The sequence below is a fragment of the Mobula hypostoma genome, chromosome 10 (assembly GCF_963921235.1).
Source record: "Mobula hypostoma chromosome 10, sMobHyp1.1, whole genome shotgun sequence".
NCBI classification, from domain to species: Eukaryota; Metazoa; Chordata; class Chondrichthyes; order Myliobatiformes; family Myliobatidae; genus Mobula; species Mobula hypostoma.
Window position 1 is genome coordinate 49,997,421 of NC_086106.1, and position 18,561 is coordinate 50,015,981.

At 40.5% G+C, this 18,561-nt stretch overlaps 1 protein-coding gene across 3 annotated transcripts in view; it reads left to right on the forward strand.

Annotated features, from left to right (window-relative positions):
* The window catches only part of LOC134352889 (MICOS complex subunit MIC27-like), a 63,999-nt gene that overhangs the window by 13,640 nt on the left and 31,798 nt on the right, over positions 1–18,561 (forward strand). For 2 of the 3 annotated variants that reach the window (XM_063060468.1, XM_063060467.1), the window contains exons 2-3: positions 7,767–7,871; positions 12,467–12,586. In XM_063060468.1, the coding sequence (XP_062916538.1) occupies positions 7,767–7,871; positions 12,467–12,586 (225 nt within the window). Of the gene's footprint in view, positions 1–3,003; positions 3,196–7,766; positions 7,872–12,466; positions 12,587–18,561 lie in introns of all 3 variants that reach the window. The other variant, XM_063060469.1, reaches the window with a different exon arrangement.

The window sequence follows — 18,561 nt, forward strand, 5'->3', positions numbered from 1 at the left end:
ACCTGCTTGTTAATACAGATATATAATCAGCCAGTTAGGGTGAAGTTAAAATATGCAGGGTCTTGGGGAGAGTTAAAATATGCAGTTTGCCAATGCAAAACGGTTTTTAAAAATTCTTTTTGTTTAAACAAAAGTGAATATTGGTGTCATACAAATATGCAGGCATTTCTCCAAGAGCATGAAAGGCATAATAATGATTTTAAATTCACTACAATGTATTTCACAATCTTGGAACATCTCAAATCACAAAACTACATTTAAAACTAAATCGTCACAGTACTGTAGGAAATATGGCAGCCAGTTTATCTACAGCAGAATAAACCAGTCTGTAAGGAGCAATTTGTCTTACTTTTAAACTTTTTTCTCTTTGAGGGATAAACATCAGGTAATGCACGGAGGTTTTCATTAAAATAATACCTAATTGAATGGGCAATTGGGAATTTAGTTTGCTCTTTCTATGGACAGTGCAGAGTTCCTTCAAAATTTAAGTCATACACTCAAGCTTCCAAAAAAGACTTGAACCCACAACCTTCTCATACTAAGGTATAAGGGTTTGTGTGTGTGTGCGTGCGCGCGCGCACTGTCATTCCACTTCTAACATAGAGCTTACTTCATGTTTAAAACAAGATGATTACTCAAGGAATGGAGGAACAGTAGCATGCCTACTTTACGATATTTAAGTAACAAGCCATCACAATTGTAAGGAAGTCTTCATTTAACTGTAATATCAAGCGTTCAAACCCTGCTCACAGTGCCAAAAGTGCAAAGTTCATTAGTTTAGAGATTTGATACATCTAAATGAGGATTAAATGGATTATTACTTGTAGCACTGTCCCATAGAAGAATCAAGATATCACATAAATGCTCAAAAAACTGTGTACAAGTTCAAGTTCAATTGATTGTCATTCAGCTGTACAGATGTGTACCGCCAAACAAAACAACATTCCTCCCAACCGAGGTGCACAATGCAGTACATATAACTCACGCACATAACACAGTTATATTACCACAAATAAATTAACAAATAATAAGGCACATATATGAGACAAGTTTTACAGAAAACATGGTGAGAATCGTATGTGGTGGCAGGGAGTTTGGTAGTTTTATGGCCTGGGGGAAGAAGCTGTTTCTCATCTGAGTAGTCCTTATCCTTATGCAGTGGTGCCTCCTGTGTTGATGGGGGTGGGGGTGGAGCAGAGACATTGCTGGATGGATGGGAAGGATCATGACAATGCTCAGTGCCCTGCATATGCAGCATTCCTGATAAATATCTCTACTAGATAGATGAGAGACCCTGATGATCCTTTTAGCAGTCCACACAATCCTTTGTAGGGACTTGAGGTCAGATGCCCTGCAATTCCTGTACCAGACGGTGATGCAACTGGTCAGGACACCCTCAATTGTGCCCCTGTAAAAATTGGTTGGGCGGTGGGTGGTCGCTCACTGGTCCCAGTCTCAGGAAGTGGAGACGCTTCTGTGCTTTCTTAACCAAAGAAGTGGTGTTGAGGGACCAGGTGAGATTGTCTGTTATGTACACTCCCACAAACTTGTTACTCCTAACTCTCTCCATGTTGGAGCTGTGTATGCAGTGGGGAGTGGTCATTGATAGTCAAAACCAAGGTGGAGTATGCTTAAGTATTGGTCGGTAATTTTACCTTTTAACATAAATAGGATTAATTCAGTTCCCATTTTAAAGTCATTTTAGTATATGATAGTTCCATTTTAAACTTGTATTTCATGGTAAGTGAGATCTAGGTAACTGTTCAAAGGACATAAACAATTATCCAAAAATAAATCACGAAATCGTACGATACATTTGATTTTCCAATCTAAATAAGCTTGATCCATAGTGGAGGGTTGAAAAAAGAAATTAGATATAATAGGACTTGCTAAAATAAATTGGTTAAACCCAAAAATTTTCGAAGTTGGAACCATGTACGTAAAGTATGTTTAACTATTGGGTTATTCATTTGTTTATACAATTTAAAACGAATAAAAGGAAGTGAAGTCCCTAAAATAGAACCCAGTGAAAACCCTTGTAAAGAATTACATTCAAGATTTACCCAATGTGGGCTTGAAATTACATCCAAGTCCCGTAACCAAAATTTTAAGTATCAAATGTTAATTGCCCAATAGTAAATCTAAAATTCGGGAGCGCTACCCCCTGCCCTTTTTTTTCAGATTTCTGTAAATGCCTTTTACCTAACCTAGGGTTTTTATTCTGCCATATATACGAGGAAATTTTTGAATCAACATTATCAAAAAAAGATGTTGGAATAAAAATTGGTACTGATTGAAATACATATAAAATTTAGGCGAAATAATTATCTTGATAGCATTGATCCGACCGATCAGTGACAAGGACATTGGTGACCATTTAGTAAACAAAAGCTTAATCTGGTCGATTAAGGGTAAAGAATTAGCTTTAAATAAATCTTCATGTTTTTTCGTGATTTTAACCCCCAAATATATAAAAGAGTCAGTAACCAATTTAAATGGTAAGCATCCATAAATAGAAACCTGCTTATTTAGGGGAAATAATGCACTCTTATTAAGGTTCAAATTATAATCAGAAAAATTACTAAATTGAGCCAACAAAGATAAAATAACAGGAATTGATTTAGCATTTCTTGAACCTCAAAATGTTTGAATAGTTCACACTCTATGTATGGTGTCAAAACAGTTTACAATGACTAATACAACACATTGTTAAATGGGTTCTCTGCTTGTAGCTTTCTCTGGTGAATTTATTGTCCAAAATATAACAAATTCCAAATATCAAAACAAATTGAGGGATTTGGTAATGCCTTCTTTTGTGATACAATTCAAATAAATGCACAAATGTTCTACGCTTGAAATTATTTTGACAGAAAATTCTAGCTCAATATTATTGATGTTTGAGGAGATTAATTCTGAAACAGACATTCAAATAAATCAGTGGAACAAGTCTTTCTGTAAATGCAGTTCCATCTTTAGACAATAATCATCCTGTCTTGTATGTAGGAGGACAACAAACTTTGCTGACAGGGAAGATAGCACCTTGGTTGACATCTGTGTACTTCTTGAGATACAGTACTGATTGTTCTGAGACCACATCCCAGTGCCAGCTGTTTGGATTACTTACTACTGGATCTTATGTCATATAGAAAAATGTTTATTGTCCAGTCTGCAACCAAGTAGAATGAATTGTGGATGGTGAGTTATATTGTGAATCATTCAAATACTCAATATTTTGATGATCTAAAAGAGAAACCACTCCAATTTAAAGTTGAATAATAATTTCACCATAAAACACAATCATGTCAAAATAAGGAAGAGTTATAAGTGGCTGAAATGGAATCTTTGGCTTTTGAACTTTTCCCAGTAAGTTTAGGACTGTAATCTTTGGAATACAGCGCTGGGGGGGGGGGGGGGGATACGTAGAGAAAGTAAAGGGCTCAAGAAGAAAGATTTGATAGGAAAGTAAAGTGGATCATGGGAGAAAGGAAAGGAGGAGGGACAGCAGGGGGGGGTGTTAGGCAGGTGAAAAGGAGTAAGAGGGAAGTCGCATAGGGAGTGGAAAACAGAGATGGGGGAGAAATTATCAGAGGTTTGAGATATCAATATTGACGCTGCAGGTTGGAGGCTACTTGGGTGCAGTTTGAAGTGTTGCTCCTCCAACCTAAGAATGGCCTCATCGTGACAGTGGAGGAGGTTATATGATGGAATGAGAAATAGAATTAGAATGGGTGACCACCAGCAATTCCTGCTTGAAGAAAGAAAGGTGCTTGACAAAGTAGTCCCCTAGTCTACACTGGGTCTCTCTGATGGAGAAGAGGCCACACTGGGAGCACCAGAAACAGTAGATGACACAACAAACTTGCAGGTGAGGTGTTGCATCACCTGGGAGGACTGTTTGGGGTTCTGACTTGCGGTGAGGGAGGAGATATGGGGCAGGTGTAGCAATTGTCCTGCTTGCAGGGATAAATGCCAGGAAGGAGAATCTTAACTTCCATATAGGAAATAAATAACAATATGCTATCCAAGATAAGCCTGATGTGTACAAAAGTCAAACAAGTTGAGACTTTTTTTTTCAGAGTAGCATCTTGGATTCAAGGCTGTCTGGGTTTGAGTGATTTTCTGTAATTTAATTTTTGAAAAAGGCACCTCTGTTCTAATTTTCTTTAAGCCCAGGTTTTCACAAGGTGTCTGATCTTAATTTTGAGAAAGAGGGGCATCTTTTCCCAGGTGTCATTAAAGCTTTGGTCAAAAGAGCTGGATTCCAGTGGTGGGTATCGTGGAGCCATAGTAAAACTAAAATAATTGGGTATCAAGGGGAAAATCCTCTGATGATTTAAATTATATGTTCTGAAATGGAAGATGGTTGTGATTATTGAAGTTTATTCACTTTGCCCTGGATATTCCTACAGGAATTTCTTGGGTCAATGTTTGAACCCAGTTGTCTTCAGCTTCTTCACCAATGGCATAAGGACATAGTGATGATAGTTGCTATTTATTCCATATTTGGAGTTCATGAGAAATGAAGCTGTTCATAACTGAATGGTGCTGCAAGTGACAATGAATGTCTGCTCTTGATACAATTGTGTCACCAGTGTAACAAAGGTGGTAGAAAAAGGGTCAGGTCACCATTGATAGATTTGGGTCAGCCAAATACTGTGGTTACAAGAGTAGATCCAAGGCTGGGGAAAAATGAAGTAAACCAAACACCTTCTATTCCATCATAAACAAAACAGACTTTTAAGAGCGTGAAAGAATTGCCCGTATGAGTTCTCAAACTCAACACCATCAAAATAAAGTAGCCTGCTTGATAGCTTCCAATCCACTGGCCTGACTCTTTTCTCCCTCCATCATCAGTGTACTCTGTGCTTCATTCATTCCATGCTATAAAGCTTCTTTGACAACACTTCACAATATCTGCCACTTAAAATCACAAGGACAGCAGGTGCATAGGAAGACCACCTAAAAGTTTCTCTATGTAAGAAACTTCCAGCCATAGCATTTACCAGCATAGTAACAAAAGTAATAGGACAACAGCCTTCATGGCAGTTTGCCCTTTCTAATGATTGTTCTTGCTCTTCTAAGCTTATTCAAATGAAAGTGCCTGATTTGAGGTGACTTACTGTGAAATAAGAACTGTGAATAGAAATTTTAATTTTTAGCAACATTTTCCAACTAATAGTTGGGTTCTTGTGTAATAGTTTTATGCAAGGTCTGTAACTGTTTAAGAGCATATTATGTGTAAAATGTGCTCCTTTTGTATTTTTAATATAGTGGTGTTTAGATTTCTGCTCGAGAAAGAATTGACTTCAGTTTATGCACAATGAAATAAAGCTGTATGTATTTGTTGCCAACTTGAAGCAACTTTGAATTGTTGCTCATTCAGAGCACTGTGTGCTAAAGAGCAATAAATAGCTTTAGCTTAGGAGTAAAGACATTGATCTCACAGAAACCATATTTGATACCATTTAATATTATTAATTCTGAAATAACCAAATGCATATGATTGTAAATCCTGAGAATGGAACCTTAACAAAAGGCTGAGATGGTTTAACATGGAACCTGTGAATTTCATTGATGACCATTAATTTTGATATACAGTATTTGTTTGGGTGTCATTAAAAACAAGTCTCTTGTTGGGACTGCAGTGTAACATGATTAAGTTATGGCAGCACACCACACCATATGTTTGCAAAAGTAAATTTGAGCATATAGTGCAGTGTGCTACCCAGGTTGATAGGGTGGTAAAGAAGGCATATGCTTTATTAGTCAAAGAATTGAGCTCAAAAGTCAAGAAGTTATGTTGCAGCTTTGTAAAACTTAAGTTGGGCCATATCTTGAGTATTGATTCAATCCTGACTGCCTCATTATTGGAAGGATGTCAAGGGTTTGGAGAGGGTGCAGAAGAGGTTTTAATGGCATGCTGCCTGGATTAGAGGGGGTGTATTATAAGGACAAGTAGGACAAACTTGAGTTGTTTTCTTTGGAGGTCCAGAGGCTAAGGGGAGAGCTGACAATAGATAACAGACAATAGGTGCAGGAGTAGGCCATTCTGCCCTTCGAGCCAGCACTGCCATTCACTGTGATCATGGCTGATCATCCACAATCAGTATCCAATTCCTGCCTTATCCTCTGATAGAGGTTTTAAGGTTCTGAGAGGCATGGAATCAGAATCAGGTTTATTATCAGTGGCATGTGTCGTGAAACTTGTTAACTTAGCAGTAGCAGTTTAATGCAATACATAATATAGAAGAAGAGGAAAAAAATAATAGTAAACAAACCAATCAATTGCAGTATACATATATTGAAATCGTGCAAAAAATCAGAAATTATATATATTAAAAAGTGAGGTACTGTTCATGGGTTCAATGTCCATTTAGGAATCGGAGGGCGAGAAGCTGTTCCTGAATCACTGATTGTGTGCCTTCAGGCTTCTGTACCTCCTACCTGATGGTAACAGTGAGAAAAGGGCATGTCCTGGGTGCTGGAGGTCCTTAATAATGGACGCTGCCTTTCTGAGACACTGCTCCCTAAAGATGTCCTGGGTATTTTGTAGACTAGTACCCACGATGAAGTTGACTAAATTTACGACTCTCTGCAGCTTCTTTCAGTCCTGTGCAGTAGCACCTCCATACCAGACAATGATGCAGCCTGTCAGAATGCTGTCCATGGTACATATGTAGAAGTTTCTTCAAACTCCTAGTGAAGTATAGTCGCTGTCTTGCCTTCTTTATAACTGCATCGATATGTTGGGACCAGGTTAGGTCCTCAGAGATGTTGATACCCAGGAACTTGAAATTGCTCACTCTCTCCACTTCTGATGCCACTATGAGGATTGGTATATGTTCCTTCGTCTTACCCTTTCTGAAGTCCACAATCAGCTCTTTCATCTTACTGACGTTGAGTGCAAGTTTGTTGCTGTGACACGACGCCACAAGTTGGCATATCTTGCTCCTGTACATCTTCTCATCTCCATCTGAGATTGTACCACCCACCAATGGTTGTATTGTCAGCAAATTTATAGATGGTATTTGAGCTATGCCTAGCCATGCAGTCATGGGTATAGACAGAGTAGAGCAGTGGGCTAAGCACACACCCCTGAGGTGCACCAGTCTTGACCGTCAGCGAGGAGGAGATAATAACACCAATCTGCACAGATTGTGGTCTTCCGGTTAGGAAGTCAAGGAAGATAGTGTAGACAGCCAGTATCATTTTCCTAAAGTTGTAATATCTCATAACAGAAGGTATACACTTAAGGTGATATGTCCATTTTTTTACACCAAGTGGGGGTGCCTGGAATGCTCTCTGGGGTGGTGGTGAAGGCTCTTAGGCACACAAATGTGCAGGAAATTAGAGTTTAGTTTTGCAACAGCACTTGACCAAATTCCATTATACTCCTGATTTGAATCCAGTTGTTCATAGATGTAAATCATCAAGCAAACATAAGCATGGACTACAATCTAAAATCATAGAAATATGAAGTACGTCATTATTCTCCTTCAACTTGCAACAAAAGCAAATTGAATGCCAATAATGACATACTTCACATTTCTTTCATTTTAGGTTGTAGCATTAGTACTTCGCAAAGAACTTTATTGGGCAGAAGTGTGTCTGTTGATTAAATATTTTCAAAGCCAAAGCTGTAATTGTTTGTAATATGGTGCATGGTAAATACAAGCAGAGATCAAACAGATAAATTTAGTTCTGAGTGTTGATAATGACTCCAGTTGGTAAGAATATTGACTAAATTTTTTTTTAAATCTCCTCAGGTTGTCAGATTGTCAGCTCTTCCAGCATGTCTTGGACTAGTGTCATTCAGAGTATATGCTTCAAGCAAAAATCAATATGACAAGGATCTCATCAAACCTGAACAGGTGTGGGTGTTTTATTTTGCTGCTTTGGATTTCATCTGATTTTAGGAAGTATTTTAATAAATAAAATTTTTTGTTTGTTTATAACTTTGAATGTATCGCAAGTTCATGGTTACGTTGGACCTGAATAATTTAAAATGAGATCTTGCAACCTGAAAAAATATTCCATTAAAATAAATATTCCCTATCTTAATTTACTGGTAAAAGGGAGACAAATCTTTATTCAGTTCATTGGCATCAGGGATCAATGTGATTGAGTTCTAAGTTTTGATTCAGATGCGGGGAGAATGGTGAAACCCATGGAAATGATACCCTCCGAGAATAAGCAACACACATAAAAGTTGCTGGTGAACGCAGCTGGCCAGGCAGCATCTCCAGGAAGAGGTACAGTCGACATTTCGGCCGAGACCCTTCGTCAGGACTGTACCTCTTCCTAGAAATGCTGCCTGGCCTGCTGCGTTCACCAGCAACTTTTATGTGTGTTGCTTGAAATTCCAGCATCTGCAGATTTCCTCGTGTTTGCGTTTTTAACTCCCTCCGAGAATAAGTTTGATTGGATGCCTAGCTGTTAGTAATGTGGGATAACGTCATAGCATTCAAACTGAATTCCCCAAAGCACCTCTGGTATTTATAATGCACCTTTCGTATCAAAGAATTTTATTGCCAGTGTAACACTTTCTAGAAAGTAGTCACTGTTGTATTGAGGGCAAATCCAGCAGCAAATTTGTGTGCAACTTTGGATAGAGCAACAAATTCTTTATTTCTATGAAGATGATTTGAAAACTGCTTTTCTGATGGTGCAGCACTCCATCAGCATTGTTCTGAAGTGCCAGCACAAGCATGAGTTGCAGTCTCTTAAACCAATCACTTTCTGAGCAACTGTTGGGTATTCTCTGGAGACAGCTTATCTACTGATGTCTATTATAAACCCACAGACTCTTCACAGTTACCTGGACTATACCTCTTCCCACCCTATTACTTATAAAAACATCATCCCTTTCAATTATTCCGTCTCTGCTGCATCTGCTCTCAGGATGAGGTTTTTCATTCCAGAATGAAGGAGATGCTCCCCTTCAAAGAAAGGGGGTACCCTTCCTCCACCATCAACATTGCCCTCAACCGCAACTCTTCCATTTCACACGTGTCTGCTCTTACCCCATCCTCCTGCCACCCTACCAGGGATAGGGTTCCTCCTGTCCTCACCTACCACCCCACCAGCTTCCATGTCCAGCACGTCATTCTCCAGAGCTTCTGCCATCTGCTTCGGGATTCCACCACCAAGCACATCTTTCCCTGCCCTCCACTTTCTGCTTTCCTACGAGACTCCCTTGTCTATTCATCCCTCCCCACTGATCTCACTCCTGGCATTTATCCTTGCAAGCAGAACAAGTGCTATATCTGCCCCTACACCTTCTCCCTCACTACCATTCAGGGCCCCAAGCAGTCCTTCCAGGTGAGACGACACTTCACCCGTGAGTCTGTCAGGGTCATATATTGTGTGTGGTGTTCCCGGTGTGGCCTCCTGTATATCGGTGAGACCCGACGTGGATTGGGAGACCACTTCATTGCGCACCTATGCTCTGTCCGCCAGAACAAGCGGGATCTCCCAGTGGCCATCCATTTTAATTCCACTTCCCATACCAGTATGCCAATCCATGGCCTCTTCTACTGTCACGATGAGGCCACAATCATGTTGGAGGAACAACACCTTGTATTCCATCTGGGTAGCCTCCAACCTGATTTTCTCTCACCTTATTTCCTTGCCTGCCCATCCCTCCTCCGTCTGGTGCTCCATCCCCCTCTTTTTTTCTTCCATGGCCTTACTCTTCCCTCCAATCAGTCTCCTCCCTTCTCTAGCCCTGTTTCACCAATCAACTTCCCAGCTCTTTACTTCATCCCTCCCCCTCCCGGTTTCACCTATCAACTTGTGTTTCTCCCTCCCCTCCCCCACCTTTTAAAATCTACTCCTCATCTTTTCTTCTTCAGTCCCGCTGAAGAGCCTTGCCCCGTAGCATTGACTGTACTCTTTTCCATAGATATTGCCTGGCCTGCTGAGCTCCTCCAGCATTGTGTGTGTGTGTGTGTGTGTGTGTGTCTTGGTTTGGTCTTACACTGACTAAATGATATCTGCGAATTGCAGGTCTTGCTTTAATGGCATGTAAACCCTTTTTATGCTATGTAAAGCAGTACCCATAAGGAAGCTCTCCAAGTACGCAGGACTGGTCATCAACTGTCAGCAGGCTGGATGGAGAGCGAGGTGTCTCCCAGTGGAGGTTGTTTGTAGAGGATTCGTAGCCCGTTCCTTAGTTAGAGCCTTCAGCATTTTGGGCATCAAGGGAGAGAGGAAGAGGAGAGCCATCTGCAGTACCACCGATGTGGCAGAGAGGGCCTCGAGATGGCTGTGGCTCAAAAGAGGGGAGCCATGGAGTCATAAGTAGCTAGCCATCTGGACGCAAGCTGGGGTCTGATCAGCCCCAGATGGGTCATCTGGCGGAGGTTGTATGATGTTGAAAGACCCGAAACACCCGATGATTCCAGAAGTATCAGTAGATGTATGTACACAACCAAATGCAAGATTCACCAAGCTGAATTCATGCATGTGGTTGCGGAGGCTCTGGCTTATGCTGGTGTGTCTGCACCACCCTGTGGCACAAATCTGCTACTGCTCTTGAGGTACCACGTACCAAGGAAATTTTCGGTCATATTAGCCTATTACACAGAATTAGACTTAAATAAAGTGTCAAACTCATTGACACGTCTGAATCTTTTCTTTTTGGGCTTCTAAGGCGCCCAGATGAAGGAATATTGCATGAATCAAACAAGTTTGGAAATATAAAACTATGTAAAGTAAGTTTTGAGGATGACACAAATGCTGTAAAGTGAAATGGGTAAACACCAGTTCTATATAGCTCGGGGCATCGGAGTTCAGAGTCCAATCCTGGCATCCTCTGTAAGGAGTCTCTGTATGTCCACCCCATGGAATGCATGTGTTGTCTCTGGGTTCTACAGTTTCCTTCCACAGTCCATTGATAAACCGCATAGGTTAACTGGTGATTGTAAAATGTCCCATGATTAGGTTAGGGTTAAATCTGGGTTGTTCGGCAGTGTGGCTCGAAGGACCAGAAGGGACTATTATGTATGGTATCTCTAAATAAATAAAATGAAGTCCACAACTTTTCAAAGATCATCTCCTGTTCGAATATCTTCAGTAATCTAAACTCTTTAACCAATTTTCCACGCTCGGCAAGCTATAAGTAAAGCAAGTTACATGTTTGCCTATTGTTAATGAAGGATTTAGAATTGGAGTTTAACTATTAATTCAGTTATAAAAGCTATAGTGTGTCCAGTTTTATGTCCGTGATTAAAGAAGAGTTTACCTGCCTTGCAGGAAAGAACAACAGGTCACTGAACTAAATCCTAGTGTAAGGGGGTTTCGATTTTTATGTTACTACAGAGGCTAATTAAAATGGCGTCTTTGTTATGTTAATCGGGGGAATGCGGCTTTGTTGTCTTAAACGCTGAGAAAGTTTGCGCTAGCAGCTTGTTGTGGTTTAGAGGGTGATAAGAAATACGTTATTAACCAATTGGGATAGTTGTTATGGTTTTGGTGTATTTGAAGATACTGTTTGCGAGGGGGTTTTGGGGGCAGAAGGTGGGAGAGCGAGACAGAGGATGGACGAGGTGCTGTGAGTCCGCTAACGGGGTCGGACCCCGAGCGGGACGTTCGGCACAGAGACGGATTCGTGTGGAGCGTCTGGTCGACCACCGTTGTTGGTTCCAGGCGGCCGGTCGAGGTGGTCCGAGGGGGGTCGCAGGGTGAAGAAGAAGGTCCTTGAGCTCCAGCGGTTTTTTTGTGCACAAAGAGATTGAACTTTGATAAGTGTGGCGCCTTTTATTTTCCTTTTATATTTTATTCTCTTTTAATTATATAGTTCCAGTAATATCTATAAACTGTATATCATTTAATTGCATCTGGTGTATTGTCTGTTATTTGGGTGGGGTGGGGTACCTCACACAGCATCCACACAAACGAATTATCCAGTTTGGCGGGGCCGAGGCTGTTTCCCTAGACGACAGGGAGCCGAGAGACCCTGAGGGTGGCCAGGGGGGCTACACTAGGATGCTGGGTGTGTGGAGAGAAAAGAGAGGAAATGGATTAAGCTTCTAACTTAGAGAATTTAGAAGAAAGGTGATTTAACTGAAGGATAACATTTTTCAGTGATTTTGCATTTTGCAGTTACTGGAGAGTCTTTATTCAGAGTAGATGCTTAAGAAGTTGGTCACTCAGGCATTAGGTATCTTTTTTTTAAGAGACTGTACATCTTTTAATTCTCGACCTTTAAAAGTCTTCGAACGTATCTTTTAAATAACAAGATTCAAGATGTATAGTAAAGTGTGTGATGGTAAAGTTGACAAAGAAAATCAATCATGGTGGATGGTTGGAAATCAGCTTTGTAAGACTCAAAAGACCAAATTGTATCTTTTTTAGTCATGTGCTACTTTAACCTGTTTCAGAAATAGAATCATTGTTGTAAAAGATGTTTACAGTACTTATTCTTAAGAAAATGCTAATTTTAATGAAATATTTTCTTTTGAAGCTTTCAGTTTACAATGAACCTTCAACAAACTGCAAGTTTGTAGTCGAACAGCCAGGTCAGTTGTTAAAGGGAATTTCTGCTCTGAGACAGTCTATTCAACCATATGCTGCTCAATGCAAGGTACAGTATGACACACCAATTATTTCATTTGTGCTGCTGAATTTGAGTGCACGTTTTATTGATGAGATTCAAAATGTCTTTCTTTTGAGATAGGCCAAAATCAGCAGGACTCTAACACCAATTTAATAGGTTCTATATGGAGACAAATGTTAAAGTAATCTATTAGCAACATTTTAAAATATATTAGTGAAATTAAAAAATGAATGCTGTCAATAATTGCTTTTAACACATACAATTAGTACAAAGGCAAATGAATATGCTAAACTTTTAACATGTTAATCAAGTGTTTATGCAAAAATATTTGGTCAGGATAAGGATGAGCCAGCTGCATGCTGTCATTATTTTTTGTGGATTTGCCAGAAAGAACTTAATTCAGAAAATCTGGCAGTACTTTAACAAGCTATATTTACAAAAGTGCAGGGAAAAAACTGGCAGGTGGTTAGTAGGATGTAAAATCTATCAACACTGAAATTGGAAAACTTAGTGTCATACCATTGGCTTGTGGACCACTCAGGAGAGATATGAGACCATATTTCTCTAATTTGCATTGGACCTCACCCTGGCAGTGAAGAAGGCTGAGAGTATAGAGGCTAGTGTGGGAATGAAGTGGAAGTTGAAATAATATGTGATGGGAGCTTGGGATGGTCATTTCAGACAGACCACAGGTATCTTGCACATCGGCCACCTAATGTGCACTTGGTCTTGCTGATGTAAAGGAGACTGGATATGGGGCACCACAAGCAGTAGGTGAGTTTGGAGGAGGTACACGTGAGTCTTTGCCTCATCTGGAAGGGCCTTTTAAATCCCTACATTGCAGTGAGTGAGGGGTAACAGCGGTTGTTTCACCAATGGCAGCTGCAGATGAAAATGCCAATGGTCAGGGAGGGCTGGGTGAAGAGGGATGAATGGACCAGAGAATAATGGAAGGAGTGATCACTGCAGAAAACAAAATAAGTGAGGAAGAAAAAGTGTGGCTTGTAGTGAGATCTTGTTCCAGCTGGCAGAAATGAAGAAACATGATGTGCTTAGATGTGCAGGCTCATAGAGTGAAAGGTTAGGACAAGAGGAGCATTATCTCTGTTCTGGCTGGAGGGAGGTAGAGTAAGAGCAGAAGCAGAGAAAGAGTTGGGAAGTGGAACAAGATAGCTTCGAACAGTGACTGTCCACATAAGCCAACAAAGAAACAGGTGGAGCTAACGCCCATGTAAATGCCCATGGCTACACATTTGATTTCTGTGAAATGAGATGAGTCGAAAGACTTGTTTAGGATCAGAACAAGTTTGCCTTCTTCATTTGTTCTTTTGAGTAGTGATGAAAAGCTTTATCCCTTGAAGGAACTGGGTAATGGACTCTCATTTTATCTAATCTTTCTTGGCTGCTTTTGAACACTGAACTGGAGAGAGGCATAGAGTGGACAAACAGATGTTTATAATTGCTTACTGTATGTACACCAGGCACGTTACAGAAAGCTTACCTGGACTCGAATCCACTCTGGTAGTTAGCAGTTGTTGACAAGGTAACACGTAGATGACCCTTGATCTCCTTTGCAGAAATTATAAGATATGGAAATACAGTGTGTTTAATGAGTAAGACACACTACTCTGATGCTGGTAGAGTTAATGAATATTTAGAATAATGGAAGAGGACCCAATCAAGTACATTGCTTTGTCCTGCTTGTTATCAAGCTCATTGAGTGTTATGCAGGCAAGTGGTAAGGAGTCCAGCAAACTCCTCTTTTATGCCTTATAGATGGCTTTGAGTTATCAGGAGGTGGGTTACAGGTCAACCAGCATCTGACTTGCTCAGTTGCACTAGTATGGCTATTCAAAAGTGTCTGTCTCTCTGTCTCTCCCTAGTCTTTGGACTGAAGGAGGAAACCCACACGGTCGTGGGGAGAACGTACAGACTCCTGACAGGCAGCTGTGGAAGTTGAAGCCAGGTTGCTGGTACTGTAAAGCGGTGTGCTAACTACTACGGTACCGTGCACGTTATTGTTAGCTTCAGGTGGGGAAGTAGAGGGAACACACCAGTCCTCATTGAGGGATCAGCAGTAGAAAGGACAAGTAGTATCAAGTTCCTGGGTGTCAACATCTCTGAAGATCTGTCCTGTCACAAGATCTTTCCCAACACTTTGATGCAGTTACAAAGAAGGCACAACAGCGGCTATATTTCATTAGGAATTTGAGGAGATTTGATATATGACCAAAGACTAGCAAATTTCCACAAATGTATTGTGGGGAGCATTCTAACTGGTGTGGAGGGGCCACTGCACAGGATCGGGAAAAGGCTGCAGAGAATTGTAAACTCAGCCAGTTCTACCATGAACACTAGCCTTCCTCATCATAAAGGAAATTTTCAAAAGGCAATGCCTCGAAAAGGTAGCATCCATCATAAAGGACCTCCATAACCCAGGACATGCCCTCTTCTCATTGCTACCATCAAGGAGGAGGTACAGGAGCCTGAAGATACACATTCAATGTTGTAGGAACAGCTTCTTCCCCTCTGCTATCAGATTTCTGAATAGATAGTGAACCCATGTACACTACCTCACTTTTTTTGCTCTATTGTTTTACTAATTTAATATGTATTACACTGTACTGCTGCTGCAAAACAACACATTTCACATTTGCCGATAATATTAAAACTGATTTTGATTCTTTGGAGTCACCACTGACTCCAAGGATGTTGATGGTGGGAACACTGTGATAGTAGTGCTGATAATTGCTAACAGTAGCTGATTGCTCTCTTGTTGTTACTTGGCACTTTTGTGGCATGACAGGTCCCTGCCAAATATCAGCACATGTTGGTTTGTTCTTGTTCTTGTTCTTGATGGCTGAAGGCATGAACTGCTTTACTTATTTATTTATTTATATTGAGGAGTCACAAGAGCCAACAGAAGCTGGAATCTGGAGCTGCAAACAATCTGTTGGAGGAACTCAATTCTGATACAGAGTTCAAACATTTCCTTCTTTCTCACCCTCACCCCTCTACTCCCTACAGATACTGCTTAGCGCACTGAGTTCCTACAACAGATTGTTTATTGCAGGAAGGTAAGTTTATGAAGTAGTTGAAGGTAATTGCCCTGAGGAACTTCTGCAGTGATGTCCTGAGAATGGAAGAATTGAGCTCCAACAACCATGGCCAACTTCTTTGTAAAAGGTACAAGCTCAGCCCTACTGGTTTTCATCAAGATCTCAGTTGACTTCTCTTCACTACAGTTAAATTAAACTTAATACGAGAAACATAATTTGAATTATTTCCTCTCACATTTCATTGAATTTGATTGCTGCGTAATTTGTTATTGTAACTATTTGACTGGGCAAAGTTTGTTTGCATCAATAAATAATACCCATCCTTAAGGCAGTGGTACTGCTGAGCATCATTTGTTGGAAGATGCTGGGGTTTAACATTGTGATAAGTTGGTCACTTAAGATTTATCAGGACTGGATAAACAAATTTGCTTTCAGTTTTCTCTTTCTCTTATATTGAAGTAGGACTCTGAAGAGACCTCGGCTTCATGCCTCTACATTCCCATTGTAGTAAATTTTAGGCCTGCTATGGAACTCTTCAGTACATTGGCCTCTTTACCTCTTTCTTTGGCCAGGAGTCTTCACTCCAGACCTTTATCTTCAGAATTCACAATTCACCTGGACATCTCCCTTTGGCCTCTTGCCCTCTGGACAATAACACAGCCCCTGGACATATCTGGTTTATTTCCTGCACCACTTCACCTCCTTTTCTGGATAGAGATGGATATATTCCTCCCACTGTTCACTTTCACCCCACCAGCCTCGACATTCAATGGGCCATCCTTCATACCACCAGCTTCCACAAGATCCCTCACAAGATGCATCCCCTTCCCTTTCTGCAATTTGAAGGAGGCATACCCCTTACAACTCCTTGAACTCCATTAACTAGTCTCCAGATAGCACTTATTCTTGCAACTGCAGGAGATGCAGCACCTGTCTATTACTAATTTTTTACCATGTAAGGACAGAAACAAGTGAAGCAACTCTCTTCTTCCACTTCTAATCTGTTGTACTCTAATTGGCATTTTTAATGCAGTCTTCTGGACAATGGAGATACCAATCTTAAATTGGGTGACTTTTCTGCAGACACTGCATTCAATCTTTGGGGCTGACCCTGAGCTTCCTGTCACCTGCCACTTTAATTCGCTATCTCACTCCCACTCTGGCCAATCTTTCTGTGCTTCCTGCAGTGTCATAATGAGGTCCAGTGTAAGCCTGATGAACAGTACCTCATTCATCTTCTATGTGGGCACATTGTGGCATCTGGACTTAATGGGGTGACACAGTACCGTAGAGGGCAGCACAGTAGCATACCGGTTAGTGTAACACAATTATAGCACCAGCGATCACCACTCATGGTTCAATTCCTGCTGCTGCCTTTAAGGAGCTTGTACATTAACCTATGACTGTGTGGGTTTCCTCAGGTTTCCTCTCACATTCCAAAAACATAGTTAGGATTAGTGAGCCGTGTGCATGTTATGTTGGCATTAGAAGCATGGTGACACTTGGAGGCACCAACATAATCTTCACTGATTTGATTTTATACAAACAACACATGTTTCAATGTGCATGTGACAAAGCTAATGTTTAACTTCAGGTAACTCTTTGTTTCTCTTGGAACTAGTCAGTTCTACTAACTAGCTGTGAAATTGGCTCACTTTCCCCCCCTCCATTAGTACAGCCTGATCTACTGGACATTTCCTCTGCACATTCTCTCTCGTTTTTGCTCCCTATTGCTCCCACTCTTTCATTAACTAGGTGATTCCATCTTCAGCTTATCCCCCAAAACAGCTTGGCTTGTATTTATTAGTACCAATATCAGAGGCAATATATCTGCCCTGTCCATCCCTCTTCCACCCCCTTTGCAACTTCCAACAAGTGAGTCTTCTTGCTTTCCCAGTTCTGGTAAATGGTCTTTGACCTGAATAATTGTACTTGTTCTTTTTGTTGATGCTTCTTGACTTGTTGAGTGTTTCCAGCATTCTTCTATTTTTATTTCGGATTTCCAGCATTTGCAGTACTTGATTTTCATTTTTGGGATGGAGCGATAAGCTGAGGAGTTTGACAGTATATCAAACCTCTCAGCTCAATTCATTGCAAAACTGCCACAGATCTCTCAGCCATCACCTGCCCTTCAGAACCCTTTGTTCTTCTCTGAAACACTCTGATACGTGCACTGCTCGTGCTTCGCTATCACTGCTTAAACTGGCCGAGTGGCTTTCTGCTTTGTACGTAGCAAGCAAATCTAGAATCTAACAGGCTGAAATAAGCTATATCTTTGCATATGCCTGAAATGGCAGTACACAGAATATTATGAAAACCAGTGACCCATTGGGCTACAAATCTACTTTTAGAAAGCGATATTAGGCTAGGTAGTTCCATTTAACCAAGGAACATTATGGGCTGAATGAATGACCTGTTGAGCTGTTAATTTTCTGTGATTCTATAAAATGTTTGTTTTGTCAAATGAGAGTGAAGATTTTGCTACCTTCAATTCAACTTCACTTCTAATTGTGAGATATGGAGTTACATACACATTTGAAAGCCACATAGAACCAGATTATTTTTTAAAAATTGTGAACAGTGAAAACATGAAGCACAGACTAGTGCAATTGCAGTCATCACTAACATGTCAGAATGCTTAAGAGCAGGTGAACTTATGAAACACCTCAATGATATATGCTGTATGTGACCTGTAAAGGATGTTATGTTCCAGGCCATAAGTGAGCTGAAAATGATAGAAAGTACAAAAAGTTATCAGATAAGCAATGGATCAAAGGACCAGGATCTGTATTGCACAATATTATTTGGTGTGCCAGTAAGCATAGGAGGGGTTAGTTTTATGAAACATTTGAAACAACAATGTATTCTTAGAACACCTGTAACTTAAAAGAATGTTCCAGGTCTTTTCTGAATTGTAATTAATCAGACTTTGAGTCTAAATGA